The sequence below is a fragment of the Myodes glareolus genome, chromosome 3 (assembly GCF_982192425.1).
Source record: "Myodes glareolus chromosome 3, mMyoGla1.1, whole genome shotgun sequence".
NCBI lineage: Eukaryota > Metazoa > Chordata > Mammalia > Rodentia > Cricetidae > Myodes > Myodes glareolus.
The window spans coordinates 34,477,005-34,503,280 of NC_142028.1; the positions used below are offsets into that span (position 1 = coordinate 34,477,005).

The following is a 26,276-nucleotide window of genomic DNA, read 5'->3' on the forward strand; positions in this document are numbered from 1 at the left end:
CCCCCCGGGAACTGGGAACTTAAGTGACATGAGGAGCGCTTGCTGGTATCCATTGAAATCAAGCAAGCGGGCAGGTGCCTGGGGTCTTCTTGAGGGGTAACATACCAGTAGCAAGCACTCAGGAGGGAGGAGATGGACTGAAGCACTATTGACCAGGGAGAAGGGGCGTGCCCAGGGAGGAGAGGGGCGTGTCCAGGGGCGGGAAGAGGTGTGTCTAGGGCGGACAGGGGCGGACCTGACCCCCGTCAACAGAGGCCGGGCTCCGGAGCCGGGTGCAGGCACAACTCTGGTGCAGGCGAAGGGACATCCTTGCTGGTGGCCTCTGGACCGCGCGATGACTGGATGAGTCGGTGAGTGATGCCCAGGCTGCAGAGGTAATGGATGTCCTCGGTCCACTTCACCCTCGACTCGGGTGGCGATCAGACAGAGCGCGCTAGAGCCTGAGCACTTGTGCCCTGCGGCCGCGGTGCGCGAGTCTCCTCCCCCTGCCAGCCTGGCGCACTGCGGGCTTCCAGCTAGGGCTGAGAGTGGCACTGTGCCTAACATCTCCTAGGATAAGGCACTTTAGCGGCTAAATCTTAGCAGGACACGTGAAGCAAACTGCCGGCTGCAGCTGTGCTCACGTCTTCCCTTCTCTCAGCCAGTCTTCTAGAGACGTGGTCTTAGAGGCGGGAAGAGGGCTTCCAGCCGGACTATCTGATTTCACAGATGGAAAGCCAAGGATAGGATGATAGCTCACCTAGGCACTTGTTCCTCAGTTGCTGTTTGAGACGGTTGACTGTGAGCAAGGTTTTAACATAGTATGCCATTCAGTCCTCACTGTGCGACCACAGTATTGCTTTCTTTATCCCCCTTTTCAAATGTGAAACCGAGGGTAGACGCGTTACAGAGGCTGGGGCTCCTGCTCAGCTGGTAGAGTGGTTGTGTAGCACTCATGAAGCCTGTATTCCATTCCAAGCCTTGCATAAATCAAGCGGAGGCAGCGGCGGCGAGGCGGGGAGGGGGGAGCGAGGGGGCGGGGTGGAGACAGGCGCCGTAGGGTAGCCGGGTAGGGAACTGTGCCTGCCAGTCTCCTTAACTTCACTCCTTTGACTGTAATTCGTCTGTGTTCCCAACTCGTAGACTGTTAGTGCCAAGACAGTCAAAACCTTTAAAAAAAAATCCTGTAAGGAGCCGGGTGGTGGCTTTAATCCTAACATTTAGGAGGCAGAGGCAGGCGGATCTACAAGAGCGAGTGTTCTGGGATAGGTTCCAAAGCTACAGAGAAACCCTGTCTCGAAAAATCATAAAATAAAATAAAATAAAATAAAATAAAATAAAATAAAAAATAAAAACCCTGTAAGGGAGCTTAGAAAGCCCACCTCATTGGGAATTAAAGAGTGTCAATAACAGGTAAGGGCTGGGATCCAGGAATTGAACCCAGGCAGCTTGTTCACCAAAGTGACATGCTAAGCTGGCAGGAGAGATTCTTGTTACCCTTGCTGCAGTTTGCCTGCAAGGTCCTAGGGTATCACTCAGGATTTGATGCCAGAAGCTATGGAAAACACACAGAACTGCAAGGCACAGTGGAACAGGTAAACAGACCTGCCTGCAACTTCCTGCTCCCCCAGGAGGCAGGAGGTTGAAAGAGTGACTGAGGGAGAGAGGAAGGGAGAAAAGAGAAGATGAAACTCATCTTGGGTCAAAATATCGTTTGTTGGAAATTACGCGAGAGTGTGTTTAGCACATTGCTGTGTTTGTTCGGCCTTTTATCAGCTTGAGTCATAACTCTTTGTAGCATTCACACTTGCAACAGACTGGACGCCAAAACTAAGGCTGATGCAGACTCAAGTGTCCGTCTGGAACTCAGGAGAGTCTGATGGGTGAGACTGAGAACAGGATTAAAGGCCATGTCTCCCTGAGTCAGACCCAACTGGACTCTGAAACAGAGAACAAGAAGAGAATGTGGAAGGAGAAGTTCAGCCCCTACGCAAGCAAGTCCCCAAGGACAGGAGACAGCCTGACTACAGACTCTAGGGGGAAGCCCTCTGCCTGTGCCACTGGGGATCTCAGTCCTGGTTTCAGGGCTAAATTCCCCATCTCCTAATTCTTAGGAGCCCTTTCTCCTCTTTGAGCTCCACATTCCCTTCTTAGAACCTCACCATACCCCTGGGGCCTACAGCCCAATGTCAACAATGTTTATTAAGGATGAACCCTTAGGATCATAATTATTTAACTGAGAAGGAACTCTAGTTCAAAAGTAGAAAGAATTTGACAAGATCATACAATCAGGACAGGGTAAGGTTTGGGCCCAGACCCTGAGAGGGCTGAGTTGCTTAACCTCTTAAAAGTACACTGAAGAAAATATTTTGAAGTTATTAGTATTATTATTATTTTGTGTGAATTAGTTCACATGCGTGCTGTAGGTCACATACAATGCCATGCTGCACGTGTGGAGGTCAAAGGACAACTTTGTTTAGTCATTTATCTCCATCCACTTTCCACGAGTTCTGAGAATTGACCTTGGGTCCTTGGGCTTGGGTGACAAGTGCCTTTACACACACAGCCACCTTGCTGGCCCTTGAAACCCTTTAAAAATAAGCGCTTAACAGCTAGAGGCTGCTTGCCCAAACCTTTTGCAGTTTCCCCAAACTTGTTCCCTGAATCTCCTTCCTGCCTAAAGGGACTTCCTCTGGGACATACCCTGAGATAAAATTGGAGTCCTGTCCATCCCCTTGCCTGACCTTTAGTGTCAGAGATGTGGGCTGTGGTCTAATAATCCCCTAGCTTCAGTTCTGAGAAGAGCCTGAGAAATGCTCCAGACCAGTTGCCATTACAACTGGCTAACAAACCCAAGACCTAGTGATGGCAGAGCAGTTGAGGTCACATCCCAGCCCAACGGTCAAAGAAAAGTTCAGCCAGAATGTTTTCTGGGGCACAGCAGATACTCTCAGCCTGGGATCTGGGGGCAAGATCTGGTGTCTCAGCAGGCATCCTGACTGGCCGTATGACATCCATGGGGATACTTGCCTGCACGCATGAGCACAACCACACTCACACATTTTTCTTGGTCTGAGATGAAGGTGTTATGTTCTCAGAAGAACTCACATCCCAAAGGATCGTAAGACCTAGCATCTTGTCTCCAGAGAAACCTCTCCGAGCAACTACACATGGCAGGCAGGCCAGGGCAAAGGTAGCATGGGTGGAGCAGATACTAGAGTACCAACGACAGCCTGGCAGCAGCTAGCACCAAACAGTCAGGAGGGCCACTCAGCTGTGCTGCACCACTGAACCCAGGCCGCCTGAGTTCTTGTTTGGCCCCCAAACCAGAGCTGTGTGGAGAATGGTTTTCGTGAATCCTCCCTTCCATAGGTAGGGAGCGAACCTGAGCTGGAGTGGTGGGAACACGGCCAGGAGGTGTGAGTGTATTGCATGAGGAAGGGTGGGAAGGTTGGAAATGATTTTGTTGCCTCAGCTTACAGGAAGGAACACTGGAGGGCAAGGGCAGACACCAGCAACCTGTCCTAGAGGTATGTGGGTGAGACACTGCCTCTGGGCTACAGTTGATATCAGGAAGTCACAAGGGAGGGTCAATGGCTGGCCTATGGTCCACAAAGGAACCAAGAACAAGGATCAGTTTCTTCAGAGGAAGGGGAACGTTGTCAAGGAGGCCTATATGGTAGAACAGATTCCTATAGCATCACCAGGATCGTAGGGGATGTAGGTGGCCTGGCGAGGGTGGTCAGCTGGTCAGGTAGGAATGAAGGTGGTGATGACTGTAACAGCTCTGTCTGCCTTCCTTGGACCCCCATCACCTCCAGCTGGCAGTGTAACACTCTCTCAGGGCTTTCTAGCTGGTAGGACTGAGCAGCCTAGGACTGGAGTAGGAGGGATATGGCTGAGCCAGAGGTGGGTAATGGCAGGGGAGGGGCAGGAGGGACATTAGAACTGGACAGCAGGAGAGGACAGCAGCTGCTAAGTGATTGCCTGCTGTTTATGCCAAAGTAGCTGGCTATCTAGGTGACTGTACTGCTGAGGGCAGACCAGGCAGCCTGTGTCCAGTCAGATCCCCTCAGCAGACAGCTGGCTTCTCTCTGGGGAAGCTCTGTCCTGTGAGGGCTGACAGGTGCTGGAAGGGCCTTTTAGAGGCTCATTGTTTTCGGAGCTTGGACTCCTGTCCCCATCATTAAGAGCCAGTTGTGCAGGGCAACGTAGCCTACACCTGCCTCCCTTCTAGCCTGGCAGCCCTGCTGGAGTCTCCTGGCTGTGCCTGGCTGTGTCCTCCTTTGTCTTGCGAGTCAATTCACTCCATTTCTTATTTTAAATGTGAATCATGCCAGGAAAGACTAAAACAGAGGCAGCCAAGCTCTTTGGTCTCACTGATCAACTTCCATTTTACCTTAGATGTTGACCCACTGTCCATATTGCCAAGTAAGGACAGTGCCATCTTCAACCACCAGTATGGGAAGGGCTCTCTGAGAATGAACAGCAGGCCACTCATAAGCTCACAGTAAAAGGCTGTTAGAGGCGCTCACGTCCACTTCCTGAATACTCCGCCACAGTGGTGTCTCCCCTTGCTCCTTCTGCAACCGATCCATGGTGACCAGGTCCTGCAGTGGCCTAAAGAACCAGAATTGGCCTTCTGTGAACAGAAAGAGACAAAAGCCTAGACCCCGGGGTTGTAAAAGCTCCTGTGGCCTTTGTCACTCCACAGCAGGCTGTGTGCCAGCTGTCGCTGCCTCCACGTGCCTAGCAGAACAGAGCAGTCACTGAAGTGGAAAGTAGGGACCACTCACTCATTGTCTGTTTGCCGAGGGAAGGGAGCCAGCTATGCTATCTCCTGAGGTTCCTCTGAGGAGCAGAAAAAGCATCTATCAGCCAGGGGAGTGAGTTTGGAGGCCTGAGCTTTGTGTGCTGGGAGGTGGGGTGCAGGACCAGGGGAGCAGCCCTGCCGACTCTGGATGTCCAGTTATATCTGGGGCTGCTTTGTGGACTTGCCCGGGTGGTAGGCCAGGCCAGTTTCACAGTCGCAGCCTCTCCCCATCTATTTCTCCCAAGGGGCATCTATTTGCACAGTGAGTCTCTGCCTCAGACTCAGTACCAGCTAAGAGTATGATCATAGTGGGTTTTTTATTGCAAAAGATTGAAAGTAGGCCATTGAAGATGCTTGCGTTTGGATACCCTGCCCAGGGCACAGGGAGATTCTCGCTAGGGAAGCAGTCACAGGAAAACGACCCACATAGAGAAACACTCTACTTTGCTTCCTGACAAGGTGAATATGCTCTCTCTTCAAGCTCTCCCTGTCGGCAGTCGCTAGAACACCTACCCGTCATGTACCCTGCACAACTAAGACACTGTGAGCACGGGACGAGTGACAGCAGGCTCAGATCAACCCTGTAAAGGAGAACTGGGTAATTCAATGTGGTAGGCACAACCCGTGTCCCAACTCAGGTCTGGCCACCCGTCTTCAGCAAGCTAATTAAAAGAGCCAAATCGAAAGTGGAAAACAGAAGCCGGGCGTAGTGATGCACACCTTTAATCCCAGCGCTAGGGAAACAGAGACTTGTAGATCTCTGTCGATGCAAGGCCAATCAGGTATACAAAGGAAGTTCCAGACAGCCAGGGCTGTTTCACAGAGAAACCCTGTCTCGAAACCCACCACCCCCCCCACACACACACACACACACAACACCTGGGCAAAAGAAAGTTGAAAACAGACAAAGGTGATGTCTTCAATGTGGTCACACCGGAAAGAGGGACAAAGAAAGCCAGTGAACCATACAAGTCCATCTTACCCCCAGGGGAGCAGGCTTTCTTTTAGGCCACCAACCAGCTCCCCAATCACGACATGAAGGCTTTTTAGCTGTGAATGCTCAGCCTTATCTTTGCTCTTATTTCTTTGTAGCTCTTATAACTTAACCCGTTTCTCTTCATCTACATTTTGCCCCAAGACTGTTACCTTTCTTTCCTTCTGTATATCTTATTTTCACTGCTTCTCATGTCTGACTGGAAGCTCCCTGGCTTCTGGCCCAGGGGTGTCCCTCTCCTCCCTCATTCCCTCTCTGGAGTCTGCCTCCTACTTATTCTCTCTGCCCACCTAGCTATAGGCTGTTCGACTTTTTATTAGACCTATCAGGTATCTTAGGCAGGCAAGGTGCAAAAAGATGCAACACATCTTTACAAAGTTAAACAAATGCAGCATAAACAACCCTGGCACATCTTTACATTGTCAACAAAAGCAGCAGAAAGAAATGGAACATACCTTCACATAGTTAGTGTTATTCCACAGCGTCAACAAATGTAACACATCTTTGCCTAGCTAAAATAATATTCCTCAACACCTCCAGGGTCCCGAAGGGCAGGGGAAGCTTAAATAGAGGGTCAGGGCTGTGCATATCTAGTCAGGACTGGCTAAGGTGTGAGTCTGCCCACCTTTGACCCAACCAAGTCTGGGCTTCAGTCTGATCTTTTGAGGTTGTGTGACACGTTATTAGGACAGTGTGAAATCTCTTTCTTTCCTTGTCTTTTCCTTCCCCCACCATGAGATTGCTGGGGAAATTCCCATTTATTTGGGGTCCATTGTTTCAATAGTCCTATAGTCCGATTGGAAGACACAAAGTATCTGCAGAATAACTTCATTTCTGCAAGACTGTTTAAACATGACCCGAGGATCCTCCCTCATGAGACCTATGGCCTATGGAAAATGGAAGATCCTCTTTGGCTGAAATGGCCTCCTCTCCCTCCAACCACCAATGTCCCCATGATTTCTACTCCCCTGCCCTCCCATGGATGCTAAGGGCATACTCCCTCCCCTTCCACCCTTTCTCCTCTGAGTACCTAATGCTACCTCACTGTAAGAGACACTACCAGCTACTGGGACATGTCCTCAGGGACCGGCTGAGGGGAAACAAGGGAAGGCAGTGTCTCACTAAACCATCACTTGACTCTCTAGTGGATTGGCTCACTGCCAACTGCCTTGCTGTCTACCAAAACAGTCCTTTTAAATTTTGCTAGCATAGATTTCCCATTTGAATAAAGAGTTCTGCAGCTGAGGAAATGTCAAAGCCATTGGAGGGCAACATTTTTATTGTACAGATAGGAACATCAAGGCTCAAAGACAAAGCATGCCTATGTAGCCACCCAGGTCTTAGTAGCTCCCAGCCCACCTTTGCTTCCTGCCCCCTGCCCACCTTTGTCTCCTCCCTTCTTCCAGTTCCCCCTTCTCTTCGTTTTCATGACATATTATTCCATCACCCTCTTTTCTGTACATCTATTCCCTTGTGATTTCTTCCTCCACCCTCATGATCCCTCTTCTAGTTACACACACACACACACACACACACACACACAGAGAGAGAGAGAGAGAGAGAGAGAGAGAGAGAGAGAGAGAGGGGATTTAAATCTAGGCTCCCTATTCTTTCAGTCTTCGTTTGCTCTACACAAAGGTCTCCAGCTCCATACATTGTCTTGCATATGTCATGATTCATATTTTTCTTACAGCTGAATAAAATTCCATTGCACAGGCTGCTGCGTCCATGGTCCATGGTAATAGACAGGAACTGGTTCCTTTTTTAAAAAACAATAACAGCAGTGTTCATGGGTGTGTGACTTAGAACCCTTCAGGCATATACACAGGAGAGGAGTAGCTGCACCATACGCCAGTTCTTTTCTATTTTGACTTTGTTTTTTAGGAATCTTCACATTGATTTTCATTGTGAATGCACAAATTTACATTCCCACCAGTAGTGTATTTCTCCACGTCCTTGCCAGCATTTGTTTTCTTGGTGACAGACATTCTAACTGGGCTGAGATGGACTCAGACATTCTAACTGGGCTGAGCTAGATGGACTCAGACATTCTAACTGGGCTGAGATAAGATGGACTCAGTCATTCTAACTGGGGAAGAGATGGACTCAGACATTCTAACTGGGCTGAGATGGACTCGGTCATTCTAACTGGGGAGAAATGGACTCTAAAGTAGCTTTAATTTTCATTTTTCCAGTGGTCCAGGATGTTGAATACTTTTTGAGTATTTATTGACCATTCGTATTTCTTCTCTTAAGTAGTTATCTAGTTGTTTTTTGCTGCTTTGTGTATTCTAGATGTCAGTCTATGATGTGCAGCTGGAAAGGTTTTCCCACATTCTGTAGGTGGTACCTTCATGCTGCCATTTGAACCTTTTACATATAACACCTCTAAATTCTTGGGATTATTTCATAATCGGTTGGAAAGACTTTTCAGGAAGCCCTTGCTTATGCCTGGGACTTGGGCGTTTTCCCGTTTTCCCCTAGCAGTTCCGTTCCAGGCTTTCCTTCAAGTCTAGTTTCATTCTTCTTCACGTGAGAATTCAGTTTCACCGGCACATTTGTGAGTCAGGCAGTCTTTTCTGTATTGTGGTTTTGACAGACACCTTTGTCAAAATTCAGGTGACCACAGTTGTGTATCATTTATTTCTGGGTTATTTATTCCACTCACTGATGTAATGTCTGCTCTGCTATTTTTGTTTCGATGAAGGTGTGATATACTGTGATCAGGGCAGTGTGATATACTGTGATCAGGGGCAGTGTAATATACTGTGATCAGGGCAGTGTGATATACTGTGATCAAGGCAGTGTGATATACTGTGATTAGGGGCAGTGTGATATACTGTGATCAGGGCAGTGTGATATACTGTGATCAGGGCAGTGTGATATACTGTGATCAGGGCAGTGGCCGTGTGATATGCTGTGAACAGGGGCAGTTACATTGCCAGCATTGCTCGTTCTGCTGAGGATTGCTTTTGCTATTTTGGTCTATATCAAGGTTAAAATTGTTTTTGTTTTTCTAATTTTGTGAAGAATATCATTGAAATTTGAGTAAAGATTGCATTGAATCTGTACATCATATTTGACACTATAATCATTTTCACAGCATTAATTATTGTGACATAAATGTGAATCACGGGTTGCCCAATAATTGATGGCCAACCTATAACCAACATTGTACTTAACAGGCGGAAATTGAGACCATTTCCAGTAAAATCTGGAGCAAGACAAGGGTACCAATGAACATTCAGACAGGAGAAAAAAAAAAAAAAGAGGGATACGAATTGGAAAGGAAGAAGTCAATTAGGTTCCAGTTGCTGACAATGTGGCTCTGTCCTTGAAGGAGACCGAAGACTCTTCAGAAAACTCTCAAAACTGGTAAACACTCTCAGCAAAGTAATAGGATAAGACATCAGCATAAAAAGCCAGTGGTTTTTCATCTAACCATAACAGACTTGCAAAGGGAGAAACCAGAGAGGAAAGAGTACCTACCACTCATGAGAGCCTCTAAAAGCCAAAATATGTAGGGATTCTCATGACAAGGGTTAGAACTGGAAAACATTACATTCAAGGAGAAAACCCAGGTTCGGAGAGACAAATGCCGCACACATGCTCTCCTGTGCAGAGCCTCATTCTACTTTTTACACGTGTGTGTGCTCACACTGGAGTGACTGTGGGTCGCTATTAGGAAACTGGTTGCTGATGCCATCAGGAAGGTGATCCACACACGTCCTTTTGTAGCAGAAAAGGTGGAGCTGGTAGCGTGGCCCCACATTCAGGGAGGTGGAAAGATTGCTAATCGTTTTGGGGACAGCCAGTGTTTCTGCCCGAAGCACCCAGCTTTAAGTAGTGGTGCACAAACCCACAAAAACCCAGATTTCTGGTTTCCTATGAGTAAACCAGAAGATCTAACACTTGAAAAGAGGAATGTGCCCCCAATTCCTGTCTCTTAGTCCCTGAACACGGTTACTTTTTTTTTTTTTTGTGAGATATACTCTTATTCTGGAGCCCAACCTGCACCTCAATTTGCAATAATCCTCCTGTCTCAGCTTGGGATTACAGGAATGGGACTGGTTCACACACTGCTGTGTATCCAACGCTGAAAGAACTGACCTATGGGGGAGCCTATGAATCCTGTACTCACATCAACCCCATGAAGTTCCAAGCGGTTCTTGGTACCAGAGACAAGGGGTGAAGCAGAAAGGCATTGGCAACCACCCCACTGTGCGCTGGTGTCCCGGGGGCATCACTTAATCACGTGGGATTATACATATTGTAGAGGCCCAGGTGACAGGCTCCACCCAACCCTGGCCAAGGCCCAAGGCCCGCCCTGCTCCTGGTGTGCTGGGCAGCTAAGGATAAATGGGGAGGAAGGTTCCTCTGGAACAGAGCAAAAGCCATATGAGAGGAAAGAGCGTCAAACTTGGCCAAAGCTGGGGCTTCATGCAGGAAATGGGCAAAAGCTGGCTGAAGATGCAGAGGAAAGCAAGGGAAAACCCCATCATTCCAGAGTTACTGCAGCGCTTCCTGTAACGAGATTGCTCAGAATTTTACATTGTTCTGCCATATGCCTGTGGAACCCGTGTCATTCCAGAAACCCCAACGCAGGGCATTCCCCTGGGCGGAACACTTCTGCTTTGGCAAGTTTGAGGAACTACCAAGACACAGCGGACATCCACTCTTTTCACTAGTCAAGCATGGGGGAATCTAGCCCTATTTTGAAGACCCTGTTGCTGGGCCAACGAGAATACACAGGGAGCCCCCAGCTCTAATCCCGAGCGGCAGTGCTGCGTCACTATGTAGGTCAAAGTCTGCCCTTCAAGGGGCCTGGCGTCTCCGCAGGCTGTGACTGGTCTTGCCTTAGAGTGGGCAGAGCTGGGTCGGTGGGATACTGCTAAGGCTGCTGTTAAGCCCATCTTCCCCACATCCTCCCACCTCTCCTGGCCAACAGTGATTTCCCTGCTTCTTAGTGGGAGCATCTGGCTTGTGGGTATCAGGCAGGGAGAGCAGAGGCGTACATTGGGCTGGTCAGAGGGATAAAAAGTAAAGCTTGCACCAGTACTGAGGGTGTACTAGGCTTCGTCTTGCCACCCAGAAGATAGGAAGGACCCTCAGGAAGGGGCCTCAGTCAGGAAGCAGTCGCTGTAGCCTATCTCTGCTTTCTGTAATCGGCGGCAACCTTGGTCTGAAATTATTAAGTGGAAAATTCTGGAAATAAATAGCTTGTAGGCTTTAAATGAATGCCATTCTGAGGAGCACAGTGAATTCTCCCTGTCTGGACACAAAGCATCCCTGTGTCCCTCATCTGCACACTCGATGCATGACCTGGCCTGTAGCCATCACTGTTCTCAGGCTGACCATCAAAGAATCAGGGCTTGAGCTAAGGAACCCTTGTTTTGCTTGTTTGCTTTACTAATGTGGTTATTAAATGCTCCGCAGACAGTCATGCGGCCTAGTCAGACACACCAAAGAGAAGTGAACGGGAGCAAATTCTCCACTCAGTAAGAAAGAGCGAAGTATTGTTTTCTAGTGAAAACGAGTCTTCTGCCCATGAATTTTCTGAGAGAAAAAGAATTCCTGTGAGTTTTTTTTCACCCAAAACTCTACAAGTTGTGGCAACAGCCCAGACGGTGCAGAGCTAAGCTGGGCAGGCCTCCAATCACAGGGTGTGGCTCCTTTGCAGTCTCAGGAATTCACATACCTCTGCATGTACTAGGGGATACCTATAATTCAGAAGATGCCAAAGAATTGAACGAAGTTCTTGTACATTATTTTCCGTGAAAACGATATGGGCAGACCTGAAGGCTCTCATGCTTCCTGGTTTTGAGTATAGAGAGAGAGAGACAGAGAGCTTCAAATGTGAGTCCGCCGCAGAAACTGAATGTTGGATGTGGCCCCACATGGCTTATAGGGCTGAGAACTCGCCAAGCGCATACAGAGTAGAGGAGTCGAGAGACCAGAGTCAGGCACCCAGACTTTTGCGTCTGAAGAGTGCCCTACTCCTGTTCATTAGTTTGAGGCTTCACCTCTGACCTTTTTTCTCACCGTAAAAGTGGGAATGTTGATTAGTGCCTTGTGGTGATGTTGTAAGGACAATTCCTAGAACTGCTCTGTAGTCCAGGAATAAGTGTGATACAGTTGAATCCCCACTGGGAGAGCTGGCCCAGGGGAGTAGACTCCAAAGTCATTGATGGGTCACTGCCCCAGCTTAATGGGAAAGGAAGAGGGAGGACCGGAGCAGCAGAAAAATCAAGAAAAGTCAAGAAGAAGCCATCATCTGGATGATATTCATCCAAGAGAAAAGAGTATGTGGCTTAAAATGCTTAGGAACTGATCCAGAATCTTGGACACCCTGTAGAACTTTCCAGAGGGACAAGTGAGCGAGCTCCTTGACCTGACACTTTCAACGTTAACCACCCTGAACTTGGACAAGTTTGATCCTCCAGCAGATAAGCAAAATACCAGGGCTATGGATACTGGACAACCCTGGCTGAGGCTCCGCCTGGCTCCCCCAGGATCTATAAGTCTCCATAAGATCCAACCGGAAGTCATTTTGTCAATTAGTGATTGATGGGGAGGTCCCAGCCCATTGTCCGTGGTGGCATCCCTGGGCTGGTGGTCATGGGTTCTGATAGAAAGCAGGCTGAGCAAATCGGGAGGACTAAGTCAGTAAACAACACACCTCTGTGGCCTCTGCATCAGCTCCTGCCTCCAGTTTCCTGCCCTACTTGAGGTCCTGTCCTGATTTATTTTAATGACAAACAATGATATGGAGGTGTAAGCCGAATGAACCTTTTCCTCCCCGCGTCCTGTTGGTCATGGTGTTTCATCACAGCAATAGTGACCCTAAGACAGGACCCTTTGTTATCCTCTGACAGGTGACTTCTGAAGCTGAGACAAGAGTCGAAGATGAAGGAAGATGGCTCATCCAGCTCCCATGTGCCCATCAGCGACAGCAAGTCCATTCTGAAGTAAGTCTAAGTGTGCAGTGTCAGGGTGCAGGGACGCTCTGCCACCCCCTGTGACCTTCCCCTGCGTGGAGGCCAGGATGCAGGTGTTAGAACTATTTAGATGTGGCACTATGCCCTGCGGACAGTGGTGGGTGCTTTTGTTGGGGTTCTGTCTCTCTTTGGAGAGGAAGGTATTCTTCAGAATATGGGTTTGAGCAAAAAAGGGGGTGCCCATAGGGCTCTGCAATGACCGTATTTAATTTGTGTAAAGACCAGAATTGTATGAAAACTCTTCCTATATGAAAAAGTTTAAAAACATGGCTGTGGGTTTTAATGAAAAGGGTATATTATTTGATACAGTATTTATTGATGCAGTTTAACTTTGCTTATTTTTATTTACTCTGACTCATAAAAAACTACTTGGAATATTTTCTCTGAAGTGAAGCAAAGCATATTTTTATTATACTTATTTATTTACTTATTTGTGTGTGTGGGGGAAGACTATTTGGAAAGGTAATAGAGGGTAATAGAGCCCTGGTCCAGCAAGGGACCATGGCCAGAAAGACAGAACATACAGTAGCTAACAACCACTTCACGCACAGTCATGTACCAGCCCTCACTGATGCATGTTGAAAGGCAAGCCTTCTGGGCGCTGAGTTCAGTAAGTATGCCATGGTAGTCTTATCCTGCTTTTTTTCCCTTTCAGCCTACAGGGAGGTTGAAAATCACCTGCATGCCTCACATGCCATCATCCCCTAGCCTGTACCAACGCTACACTCATTTTTCTTTTCCTGACCATCCCTAGGGCACTATGGCTTCCCAATGTTCGAGGAGACAGTGTTTGGGCAGAGTGGCCTCCTTGGACCCTGTCACCCTTATCCCAGGATTGTACCTCTGGCCAGTTAAGACAGGAACCAGGCAGCCCCCACCTCTCCTGTGACCCCACAGCAGCTGCTAATCCAAGCCACTGAGGCCTTTGTAAGCAACAGGTTAGAGGAGAGCAAAGGGAGGCCGTCAGGTCTGCTCATCGGCAATGGTGAATGCGTTGACCCTAGGTGCTGCCTGTGGGAGGGGAACCTCCCTGGGAATTTTGCTTACTTCCCAGCGCCCCACCTTGACTGCTCTCCTCCAACTCATACAAGGGCCCAGATGCAGAGGCTGTTGGAGGATGATGTGTCATGATAGGACGGTCAGGTCTCTTGGTTGATTAGATGCAGCTGGCATCTAATGCATGCTTCCATATTTATTTTACGGCTGAAGAAAGTAATGCCTTGTCCAAGTCCCCACCCCCAACCCCAAGTGTACACTTGTGTCTGTCTTTTTAGGTCAGAACTCTTAAGCCTGCTCAAAACCTACAACTGCTACCACGAGGGCAGGAGTTTCCAGCTGAGACACCGCGAGGTAACACCTCTAACTAACCCTTTGTGTTTATAGCATCATCATCTGGCTCGGCTTATGTGGACTGCTGAGGTGTGCGTCTGTTGCTTCCAGGGTAGTCGTGTGGCCTAGCCCCCTCTCTCCAAGTGAGTCAGTCTGGCCATTGTCAAACTTCCTAGTCAGGAACCAGGTCACCAGCAGGCAGGGTTGGGGGTGTCCCTGTGAGGGTTTCTAACAAGAAAGCCACCTCCACCCACATGTAGTGCTGGTCTTGTGGGTGTGACATCTTGGCGCCTGTCCAGCCCCTTCTCTGTCTGCCCTTCACACTGCTCAGTGAGAAGATGGAGGGAGGTTGGTCCCTCTGTGCTCTTCTCACACTTCCCCAACAGCAATGTACCAGTTCCTACTGTGTCCATGCTGGCACTCAGTTCAATGACTACCCCACACCCTAGTCCAACCCAGCCAGGAGTCCTGGGTGCTCTCACCTGTGCCCATTCATTGTGGCACCCTCTCCTGAGAAGTTGTGTCTTCACTAATCTTGGGGTACAAGCTCATAGGACAAGGGGCATATGGGGAGTGGGTCCTAATTAAATGTGGCAGCCACCCGTTGGAACCCAAGGCTACAATGTGTAAATGTGGCCCTAGTGGGGACTGATTTTTTTCAAAAAAGACTAGATATTTGGAATTTCGTGAGGAATTTAGGAAACCTTGAAACACCCCAGAGAGTGTCTAGCAGGGTCCAGGCTGGGATCTACTTGAGAGCAAATCAAGCCATGCCTGGACTTCCACCATCCGTAACCTCTCAAGGATACCTCAGTTGTGGCTTTGTACCTGGGGTTGTTGTGTCTAGTCCTGTACATTTTAGTCTAATGAGGAGGCTCGCAGTGTAAGGTTTTATTTGGAGGGTTCCCATGGTTGAGATCTAGCTGGCTGCTGGGTGCACTCCATCTCTCAGTGTCTGCAAAGGGCCAGAGGAAACTCACAGAGGCCCCTTGTGGGTGGCAGCTGCAGGGTCCCCGAACCTCCCTCATCTTGCTTGCCCCGTGGTACTAGACTAGAGCCCACCAAGTCGTGTCAAGCAGGCACCATGGGCCAGGACAGTGGTGTTTGGTACCTCCACTCATGCAGTGGGAAAGGCTGTAGGTTCCGAGTCCAGGCTGAGCTGGGACCACCTATGCCATCTCTAACAGAAACCCTGGGCTCAGATTTTTCTTCTTATGCCCTCCTGACTCCTCAGATTGGGACTTTGGCATCAGTGCGATCTCTCATTGCCCTCTGTCTGCTCCTTTCGATACCTTGTGATTCTTTCTCTTCCTCTTCCCTTGGAGCAGCTGTCTCCAGCGCTCTCCCACCCCCAGCCCACCCACCCACCCCAGCCCCGGCTCCACAGGCTCTGTCCTGACTCCGGTTCGGTCCTATAGTCCTGCCATCTTAGGTTCCACTGGCTCTTTTCTCACCTGAGTGATAAACTGCTGGGAGCTGGGACTGGACCCCACTTGGTTCTGCAAATGCCAGCTCAAGCTCTGTACATAGCTGTGCACGTGTAGGCTAGAGCCGTTCAGGAGGAAGGTGTCCTGAGTCGCAAGCTCCGGTGTGACGGGCAGCAAGAAAGGGAGGCAGACAAATGGGGTTAGAGAGATTTTGGTCTTTGATCTGTGCCACTAAGTGAGGGATTTGTGCCCATCCCTGGCACAGGCACAGGGTGTGGTGGGTGGGTCTTGGCTGGGGTTTCCCTTCCTTGACTTTGGGTGTTTCTGGGACTGATACTACTCAGGCTGGGGTGGCTTTCTGCTGTGGGCCTGTGTCAGCATCCTCAGTATCACTAGGGAACTGACTGGAAACAGAAATATCCCATGCGTGCCTGCCCATTCATGCCCAGCGCGCACGCACGTGCGCGCGCACACACACACACACACACACACACACACGACAAAAGCTTTTTCTTCTTCTACCAGTGTTTTGGCAACATTTTCGGGGCATTCTGATAGAAGATTAAGTTTGAGAACAATTAACACACACCTCTAATCCTAGCATTCAGAAGCTGATGCAGGAGGTTTGTCATGAGTTCATAGCCAACCTTTGTCACTTAGTAAATTTCAAGTCAGCCTGAACTACTTGCTAAGACCTTGATCTTGGCATTTGGGATTCCCCAAGGTGATCCTTTCTGTGGGAGTGACTGTGGGGGATGGGGCTAGATAGCCCTGAACATGCCTGGGTTTTTGTGAGGGACAGTCCGTGTTGAAATTCAGCGAGCTTTTCAGCCGGCAAAACCCATCCCTGACTGCCTCTCCAAGCAGAGAGCTAACCATGGTAGGAGATTTGCCTTTCTAACTCTAAACCCGGGGGGGGGGGGGGGGGGCAAACTAACCTGGCTTCCGTGGAACCAGGAAATACCTTTCAGGAGTCTTCTGCAGTGTTAAGAGACTCAGGGAGTGGGCAGGCTGAGAAAGTGTGCACATTTTCAAGGTAACAGGGACCACAGAAGCAAGCCAGAAGGTCCAGACTCTCAGAGTTCTGGCAGGCAGGGATGATCGGCTCCTGAAGTGCCACGCCCACTGTCGGCTGTCTCGCTGAGTCAGATGACTCAGCTACCACCCAGTGCAAGGATCTCAGACCTGCAGCTGGTCATCCAGAATCCCATGCCCCAAGCACTCGCTAAAGGACAATCCCAGAATGGCCTGTCCTTGGGCTTTACCAGGACAGGCAGATGGAGGAAGTTGCAGCTCCCAGGAGGAATCTGATACACTGACCACTTAGCCTTTCTTCTAATTATTACCATGGACTCTTTCCTGCCCCGCCCCCACATCAAAATTGAGGCTCTCAGAAGTTAAGTCCCTAGTTGTAGTGTTTCAGCAACTTTTCCTGGGGAGATACAGCACATACTCACGCCCACTCACTTCAGAAAAGGAACCCACTATAGACCAAAGTAACAACTGGACCCGTGTCCAGTTTGGTGAACGTGGGGGATACTCACAGGAGCATGGGGGAGGGGTTACCTACAGGACCAGGGAGGACTCAAAAGCAGCGAAAGCCCACCCCAGCATGGGTGACAATTCACGAAAGCTGTACTCTTAGAAGCTCCGCACATCATACAGGTAGGGAAAGCTCACCCTTGGCAACTGGGTCTCCTCCCCAGCAGCTGTTTCCTGCAGCAAGAGCCCTGGGGGAGGACCCTGGTGAATCTTAAGTTTCAAGCATAGTTTGTTTACTTCCGGGATCTTTTGTGCCTCCCCCTCTCCTTCCCGGAGGGGATAGTTCAATTCACAGGACTTTGCAGTAAATGAGGTAGGTTGGCCTAGCTCCAGAGACCGAGTGCCTCTGTTAGGGAGAGCAATGCCATGGCTGGCACTAAGGTTTAGAATTCATTGAAGGTCTGGATTGGGTGTCACTGATTGAGTCTCAGACACCCGGAAGTTTGTTGCTCTAGATCCCCGGGCTGTAAGGTAACTTCAAGTTGCTGAAGCATTCACCATTTGGTGTGCTCTGGAAGGGACCTTCCTAGTTGTCATAAGCCTTTCTGGAAGCAACCACAGACTAAGTGTACAGCTTGGGGACAGACTCCCTCACTGCACATAAGATGCCTGTAGAGAGATGAGGTACATCTCTGGCCAGGGTCACACCCTGGGACAACTGTTTCCCAAAGACCTTTCTCCCAGTTACTAAGAATGAGGGGGAGCAATTCCTCTCTGGAAGATGGTCAGTCAGTTTATTGTAAAACTGCCTTTAGGATAATTTTGCGTCTGTCACAATGAAAAGCATAACTTCTAAGAACAACCAGTACCTTTTGAAGTTGGCAGTTTTCTGGAAATGCTGATGAGTAAACCTATCCATGTGAGCAGAGGTGTACTGTTCCCACCCAGGGTGTCTGAACGGGTTTTTCCAAACAGTCTTGTTATTAATCCTCTAGTGGTTTACAGTCTCCCTCTGGTGGCCGTGTTTCACACTACAGCCAGTTCTGCTGTATGTGAGCTCTACAGTGTGTGAAACACTCTTTACTGAAAAGAATATTTCACAACTTCCCTAGAAGGGTTGGACTGACCCCCCCTTGGAACCCTGGACTGAGTAGTTGACCCTCTGCACATCTGTCTCCTGGGAACTGAAAAGTGTCTATGAGACCGCCCTGGTCTCGTAGCTTGGAGGGCACTGCTGTCCCCAGATCGTTAGTGGATTTGATAGTGTGGTGTGCAGTAGGGTGGGGTAGAGCGCCTTCACACCACAGAACATTTGAGTAAGTTCTGTGAGCGTCTGTGCAGCAGCTTGACTTCTGAGCACGTGGGACACCCACTAGAGTCATGCCAATTGCCAGTGTCTCCCTCCCGCCCAGTTTTATACTGATTTGCAAAATGGAATATAAAGGGGCTGGGTAAAGCAAGCCTTGCCAACCTAGCCTCCAGACAGGCACCCAGTCTGCATTAGGTCAGTCTTCCTATCACACGTGGGACATTTGCATAAAGGCTGCCTTATGGGAGGCCAGTTTGAGGTTACTGGGAAGACACAGCCGGCTGACGATGCAAACCGCCTCCCTATGCGTGTCCACCTACCCAGCATTCCCAGTCCTGTTCAGGGTTTCCTGCATTTTATAAATAAGAAAGCTGAAGAAATTGCTTGTCTGGAACATTTTTTTTGTATGTGGTTTACATTCTGTTTCTGAGAAAATAGATACAAAAGAGGACAGCAAAATGTTTAAAATCACACACACACACACACACGTACACGTGTACACACACATGCATACACATGCACACACGTACACACAGACACACATGCACCTGTACACACACACACATGCACACACACATACACACATGCACACATGTACACACACACATACACACACACGTACACGTGTACACACACATACACACACATGCACACATGCACCTGTACACACACATGCACACACACATACACACATGCACACATGTACACACACACACACATACACACACACACGTTTGGCAGTGCATCGAGCAAACCCAGAAGCAGCCCCAGCTTTGTCCTTCTCTCCTGGACCCTTCCATCCTGAGTGTGGCCAGATGGCCCAGTAAAGGGAAGGGGTGCTGGACCTTGCTGACCCTTATCTGCTCTCTGAGAACACACCTGCCTCTCTGAGAAAGGAAATCCTCCATTGCTGGCTCCCTATCTTCACCCTCTTGCTTGGTAGATGCCTCCAGGAGCTGGCATTCTCAATGCTAGATTTCCAAAGCCTTAGGACATCCAGGCTTAGCTAGAACAAGGTGGTTGAACAACTTCCTGCTGGGAGCCCCTTCCTGTAACAGGGGCTCAGGTGAAGATGGTGGGTACACTACAGGACAAGTAGCGACCAGGACACCAGATTCAGGTATGTGGCAGCTTTCAGACTGTGTGCCAAGGATTCTCTTTGGGCTCGGAGTGTGTCTCTGATACCACAGTGAGATCTGTGCACTGGAATGGAGACAGCAGGCTCCCTAGGTCCCTATGTGACAGTCCCTAGGAAACACAGTGGTACATCTGCTGAGACCTCAGGAGATGTGTGCCCCACGGTGGAGGGTGGAGCTCAGGCCCTTACTTGGAAGACTTTTGGTGGTTCTCAGTCTGTGGGCTGCAACCCCTGTGGGGGTCAAATAACCCTTTCACGGGGTCACCTAAGACCATCAGACAACACAGATTCAAAACAGTAGCAAAATTACAATAGCAACAAAATTATTTTTATGGTTGGTGTCACCACAACATGAGGAACTGTATTAAAGGGTCACAGCATTAGAAAGGTTGAAACCACAGGGAGCTGAGACCCCCTCCTTTGACCCTTGACCCTTGGTTTCATGTGAGACCATGGCCACCACCCAGAGTACAGCACACATTTCCACATTAGAGCAGTCTGGGAGTTGGTCACTCTGCTCACCGCCATTTAAACCCTGATAATAACTAAGAAACAGAGACACAAAGTCACTCAAGGTCACCAGCCAGCCACTCACAGGCAGATGGTACCAGTCAGGCTGCATTGTGGGAGCCAGCCTGTCATCATTCTTTATATGATGGGTCTCATTAGAAATTGTCCAGTCCCCGCAGACCTGCCAGGAGGGTTAGAATTCATGGATCACTGGGAGGTGCAAGTACAGGGAGCTGAGGATGCCGCTGGGGCGGGAGCCGGAGACAGAGGCTAAGGCCTGGTGAGACTTTCTAGAAGTCCAGCTTTTCAGGTTGGAGCTCTGCCTATGCCCCGATTTTCTTCCCAGAGAGCACTCAGGTACCCTGGCCTCACGGAGCCTCCCCGTGGCCTTGTCCATCTGTTTGTGCACACCCCAGTGATCCAAAGAGCTGGTCCCATTGGGTAGGTCTCTCCTATCAGTCTGTTGTTCCTGGGACTTCCCGAAGAGCCAGTCCAGAGGGTTGTCATTGCCAGGAGAGGGCAGCGGGGGCTGTAGGCTGCTGAAGCAAGGAGAGCTGTCCTCTTGAGACTCGGCCTGGCATCTCTTCTCTCTAGTCCAGGCTGGCCGGTAGGGTCTCTGGGGTTGGTTCCGGACTATGACCTTGTCCAGCACTGAGGTGGGCTGTGCCAGCTGACAGATAGACCTAACATAATCATCCAGGCTGGGAGAAGTTGGGGGTTCCTGCCCAGGTGCCCCATGTGATAACTCTTCTGAAGTTTCCCGAATTGTTGGCAAGTGGGGCACAGGCAGCAGAAGACGGGACCTCATTGCTGCTAACAAAGCAAAAACAAGCTGTTGACCAAGAGAAATTAAGTTGCCTACCATGTCATCCTGACCCCTCCTACGTCTTCCTCGTCACTGTAGAAGCTACACAAGACTCGGGTACCCAGAAAGCAATCAAAAGCCTGTGGATGGGAGACCAAGGCTCATCTCCCGGCTCCTCCTTCCTGCTAACATCAAAACCCACATGCTAAGACATCATTGCTAATATAGTTTAACGATATCCGGATAATGGGGATGGAGAGATAGCTCAGCAGTTAAGAGTACTTAAGAGTACTTATTCTTACAGAAGACCTGATTCTTAACACACGTGGTGGCTCAAACCATTTATAAATCCAGTCCCAGGGGCTCCATTGGGCATGGATGTAGTACATATACATTTGTGTAGGCAAAATACTTATAAAGTAAAATAAATGAATTTAAAAAAAATTAAAATAAAGAATGAACAAATAAGAGAGCTGAGGGTGTTATTGTGGGGTCCGAGGACACCCAGGTTTTAAATCTATCTCTCTCTTTTAATGACCTGGAGTCCTTTGGCAACGTCACCTCTCAATACCTCTGCTTACCCATCAGCAAACAGGATTATAAACAGCCCATTGGCAGGAATAGTCTGAGAAAGGCATGAAATGATCACTTTTAGATCACAGCTCTTGAGTTCTTTGTAAACTTAAAAGCCTTGGGGAACACCATATTATTATAGTCATCAGTGGCACCCACCACCCTGGTCTCTAACCAGTAGCCAGGCTGTAAAACTCAGGGTGAGAAATGCCCTCAGATATAACCAAGCCCCTGTGTTTTAAAGCGGCAAGCCAGAAGGCAATTGTTCCTCTTACCTGTGGATCAGCAGGCAGGGTGGCGGGAGTCTGGATGAGAAAAGATTGTCTAATCCAAAGGAAATACCCAGAGGTGGGCAGTCTCAGCCTGGTCTCTGGCTCTAGGTCAGTGGGGAGAGGACAATCAGGGTGATGTGCTGGGGTGATGTGCTGTCGATTCTTCCCCTGTGCGGTCTGGCAAACCCAGACACCCGCTGCTGTTTTTAAATGTTTCCTCCAGTCATCAATCACTGTCAGGAAAGCTCAAAATAGCAACGCTTAGGAAGGTTCTCAGAGGAAAACAGCCAGGAGGGTGGGGCTTGGTCCAGCTGCCAGCCTGGCCTTTGTGTGTTTGCCTGTGGGAGACTGGGAAATGTTTACTCTGCCGGGTGAGGAATGGGGCAGCCACCTCGCCCTGACCTAGACAGTTTCACTATAGGTAGAGACCAAAGCCAGATTAGAGGCTGCTGGGAGAGCAAGCCAACACCCAGGTGCTGGGAATGAAGCCTGGGTTCTCTTCGAGTGTAGGAAGTATTCTTAACTGCTGCGCCAACTCTCCAGCCCTTTGCCCATCTGTTAAAGCACACACTGCATATCGGAAAGCTCTGTGTGTGTGTGTGTGTGTGTGTGTGTGTGTGTGTGTGTGTGTGTGTGTGTGTGTTTGCTAGCCTTAGATTGTTCTCTCTGTGGGCAGTGGAGCGTTTGAAACTGGATGAAACTAGAAATGACTGTTAACGGACTGTGAGATCCACACCGTTAAGTATGGCTGATGCACGAGTAAGTTGTCATGACTTTGTTGTTCTCCCTGGGTCTTTCCATGACCATGAACGGGAGAAGCAGAATTTGTTGGGGGAAGGGGGTCGCATGATTTGACTAAAGTGTTGTGTGGAATCCAAAATAAATTAAGCTCTCAGAAGCAGAAAGAATGGTGGCTATCTAGAATGGTGAAGATAGGGCCATGGGGATTGTTGATAAATGGGTGAAAGCTTGCAGTTCTTCAAGGTGAATGAGTCTTAGAGATCCACGGGGCAACGAATGCCCATTGCCATCAATCCTGCTCTGTGCGCTTAAGCAGTCATGACATATGTGAGTCTTCAGCCCTCACTCAGTGGGCCAACCATGCCCTTCACCGCCGTAGAATCACTCTTCGATGGACCCTTTGTAGCAGAGGAGAAAACTAACAGCAGGCCTTGCTTAGGCCTCATGGATTAGGAAGCCCGACAGCACTCTGGGCCCTTCATCAGGACCTACATCATCACCATCATCCTTTGTGTTCACAAGCATCTTCGGAGTGCATGTCAGTCGTCGTGAATCGTAGTGTGCCAATTCCTGGTGACTCTGAAATCCAAGATAGGAGCCATGTTGCAAATAGATATGGAAAGAGGTTAAGTCTGGCTTAAGTGGTCACGAGATACAGAATACTGCTGAATAAATACCCAAAGACAAGAGAGAATAAGAGAAAGGAGGTAGGGGGAGAATAGGGGTATAAGGGGGGACTCTTATGTTAAATGTTCTTAGCACAGAACATATAAGTAAAGAAATGAAGTACTGGGTGAGAAGGCTGTGGGAGACTGAGGTTGGAGCTCTGCAGAGGTGCTGGAGCTTTCTGGTGGGTCTCTGCCAGCACAGTTTCTCAGGGACTGATTGTAAGGGTACAGAGAGCCAGTCCTATCCATGGAGACAGAGGCAAGGGATATGCACAGACAAACAGCCAGTGATGAAAGGGGTTTGAGCAGAGTCAGGCGGGGTGCCTGTGGCGTGGAGTACTGTGGATTGGGGTTATGTGGCAGTCCTTTCATTTGTGGACCTAAGGAAGTCAAAGCAGGTCTTGGTCTCAGTGTGAAAACCGTTCATAAACTGGTGATAGGCTATGGAAATGTCCCAGAAGTGTTGAACGAAGTAGCACCCACCAGCAGGAAAAAAATAAAAGGCAATTTAACAGGGCATGAGCTCGAGCCAGGTCATTTGGTGCTGCCACTGTCTGGATGTGTGGCCAGAAGGACAAAGCAGGGCACATAGGGGCCGTGATGTCCAGGAGGACCCGGTAACTGTGGGAACTTCTGTCCCGGTACAATGTGAGCCACGGAGCCACGCCCAGCACGAGTGGCCAGGCCGTGCTTCCTCCGGGTTGTGTGGACGTGCCTGCCAGACACTTGCAGTGTCCTGGGGGACTCCTGACTCAGCAGCTCCGTGCTGGCTCCAGCTCTGCATGTGGCCAGGCCTGGGCTTAGGAGCAGGAAAAACACCTCCTGCTTCCTCCTGCAGGACCCTGCTCTCATGCGCTGAAGCATGTGCGCACTGCTCGCTCTTCTCTGGGTAGGAGTGTATTTGGTGGTCCGGGGCCAGGGGGATTCAGTCTCCTGTTTCTGAGGGGTCACAGAGAGGAAGAACAGCAATCTTTGGGCAGCTACTGTTTGTGAAGTGACTGACCTGTGTGGACCCCACAGGAAGAAGGGGCTCTCATCATCGAAGGACTCCTCAACATCGCCTGGGGACTCCGACGACCCATCCGGCTCCAGATGCAGGATGATCGGGAGCGAGTGCACCTACCCTCTGCCTCATGGATGCCTGACCGGCCCAGCTACCTCCAGTGAGTGCCTGGCAGGTGGGCCAGAGCCGGGGGCCTTCCGACATCCATTATGAGCACCCCGTAGCTTATATGTGGAGCGTCCTCAGCCTTGAGGGTAGATGCCCCGCTGCTGTATGGGGCTTAGGCGTGGGAGCACAGATCAATCTCCCTCTCATATCCAGTGGCTACCTGGGTCCTTTCTAAGCTTGCCCACCACAACAGGCAATCCTTCGGGTGCCCTCCCTGGGGGCAGTTCTATGATCGTTCTCCCTCCTCTGTAATAGTCATGCTCCCCACCTGTTATCCGTGCAGGGGACTGAACCCAAGGCTAAGTGCTCTACCCATGAGCTATGTCCTCAACCCACTGGGATCTGCACGGAAGGCAATAGGAGGTATCCACACAAATTTATCTTCCTGCTGCTATTGTTTTACATCAGGGACATGCTCTGTTTGGATAAACATACTGAATTCAAGCTGAGATTTATTTCACCACCAGGAGAAAGACAGTTAGTTTGAGTTTTGCTTTCTCATGTAATGACTTTTCAGAGGCAAACATTCAAAATGTTGTTCCTTTCAAATATGCAGGTAAAATAGGCATGGTGACATGTGTGCCTGAGATTATAGCCCTCAGCAAACTGAGGCAGGGAGACTGTGAGTCTGAACCCAGGCTAGGCTACATACTGAGGCACTACTTTAAAAAATAATATACAAAGGAGCCAGAAAGATGGCTCAGTAGTTATGAGCCCTTACTGCTCTCGCAGAGGACCCAGGTTCAGTTTCCAGCATGCATGTGGTGGTTCCGAGCTGCCTGTTACTCTAGCCCCAGGGGATCCAGTGCCCTTTTTTATGACCTCCATGGGCTCCTGCAACATGTGGTGCACACAAGCACATAGCCAGATGCACATGCATGTTAAATAAATAAATAGACCTTTCGAGATATACTCGCAGAGGAAATGAACACTCTAGGAGTATGGGGCAGTGACACATCAGCTCTTATCACCAGGTGTCTCTGGTCACTGGTACAAATTTTGAGCCACATACACTTGAAGCATAGGGGCTCTTTAGAAAGGCTGCGAGTGTGACCCAAGCCCTCCCCTGACGTAAGGTAAAAGCGGTCCTGTCAGCAATCGCACCCACAGCCCAGGCTGTCCACAATATCCCTTTCTCATTCTGTGCACTCCCTCTGTACTGAATGCTACCTACCTCTCATTACACTTGTTCCTTCTTTGGCTTAGGGTTGTAATCAGTCCTGGAAAGAGGCCTGGAGATTTAATCTCCAGGGTTAGCCTTGCTTTTTTAGACCCACAGCACCCTCGACAAACCCAGCAAGCTCTTTTGGAAGCCCTAACCTGGCTGAGCCTGCATCCCAGGAACACATCAGCACGGGCTTTGCACCTGCTGCAGCCCAGAACAGTTACTCTTTCTAAGGCCCAGACTCCAGCTCCTTCCAATAGATGCTGAGGGGAGCTTTCTATTATCCCGATACAACCCCCCCACTCAGCCTCTGCTGCTCCCCACCTGGGCTGTCTGTAAAGGCAGTGGGTCTGGCTCTTCTCTACCCACAGCCACTTGGGAACTGCGCTTCTCTCTTTGCAGAAAGGAGGCTTCACCCCAGGACAGCAAGGTCACTGCGAAGGAGCCTGGTGCTCCGCATGCAAACAAGGCTGAGGTTTCCAGGGATAGCTCAGGTAAGCGAAGCCCAGAAGACCCAGCCTGTCTCCGTGGGTGCGCACAGTCTCAGAAGAACAGCCATGTGGAAAAACTTGCCATGCCGTCTCGTAAGACACTCTTGCTGTCCGTCAGCAGGATATAGGTGCCACACACTCTTCCTCATGCCTTTTATGAATAAGGAAGCAAGGGCCTGTGGAAGTGTCACCTATGTCCTTGGCCTGAGTCTCCTGCAACAGGCTGGGATATAAAAAGGAAGGGGCTCAATAGTGGGTGCTGTTTCCTTTTGTCCCAAGCCTCTAAGCCCTCATTCTCATGCCCCAAGATCAATGATCATTCATCTGTGCCCTCTGTCCCCTTAGCACCTAGTGAAGGACTTGTCCCTGACTGAGCGCTCAGAGGACAGGGCCAGAGTGACCACGTACCTC

The 26,276-nt window shown here is 49.6% G+C and overlaps 2 protein-coding genes across 6 annotated transcripts in view; one reads left to right on the forward strand and one right to left on the reverse strand.

The window, feature by feature from the left end:
- Window positions 1-208: 208 nt before the first annotated feature.
- Window positions 209-26,276, forward strand: part of Rassf4 (Ras association domain family member 4) — a 36,698-nt gene continuing 10,630 nt past the window's right edge. For 2 of the 3 annotated variants that reach the window (XM_085686941.2, XM_048444441.3), the window contains exons 1-5: window positions 209-350; window positions 12,662-12,754; window positions 14,059-14,134; window positions 24,059-24,201; window positions 25,777-25,868. In XM_085686941.2, coding sequence (XP_085543067.2) covers window positions 12,693-12,754; window positions 14,059-14,134; window positions 24,059-24,201; window positions 25,777-25,868 — 373 coding nt within the window. In that variant the 5' untranslated portion in view covers window positions 209-350; window positions 12,662-12,692. Of the gene's footprint in view, window positions 351-5,288; window positions 5,391-12,661; window positions 12,755-14,058; window positions 14,135-24,058; window positions 24,202-25,776; window positions 25,869-26,276 lie in introns of those variants that run through there. The other variant, XM_085686942.2, reaches the window with a different exon arrangement.
- On the reverse strand, window positions 19,776-21,824 carry Depp1 (DEPP autophagy regulator 1). Of its 3 annotated transcripts, none has more exons than XM_048444445.3 (2): window positions 21,633-21,824; window positions 19,776-20,789 (listed from the first exon to the last, which is right to left on the reverse strand). In XM_048444445.3, the coding sequence occupies exon 2, from the start codon at window positions 20,785-20,787 to the stop codon at window positions 20,173-20,175; it is 615 nt and encodes a 204-aa protein (XP_048300402.3). In that variant the 5' UTR covers window positions 20,788-20,789; window positions 21,633-21,824; the 3' UTR covers window positions 19,776-20,172. The 3 variants fall into 3 exon arrangements, with proteins under 3 accessions (XP_048300402.3, XP_048300401.3, XP_048300403.3); XM_048444444.3 differs by having other exon boundaries at window positions 19,776-20,792; XM_048444446.3 differs by having other exon boundaries at window positions 19,776-20,811.

What these genes read in the sequence shown, in the direction of transcription:
- Depp1 (XM_048444445.3), bottom strand. Translation starts at nt 20,787, where the DNA reads ATGAGGTCCCGTCTTCTGCTGCCTGTGCCCCACTTGCCAACAATTCGG.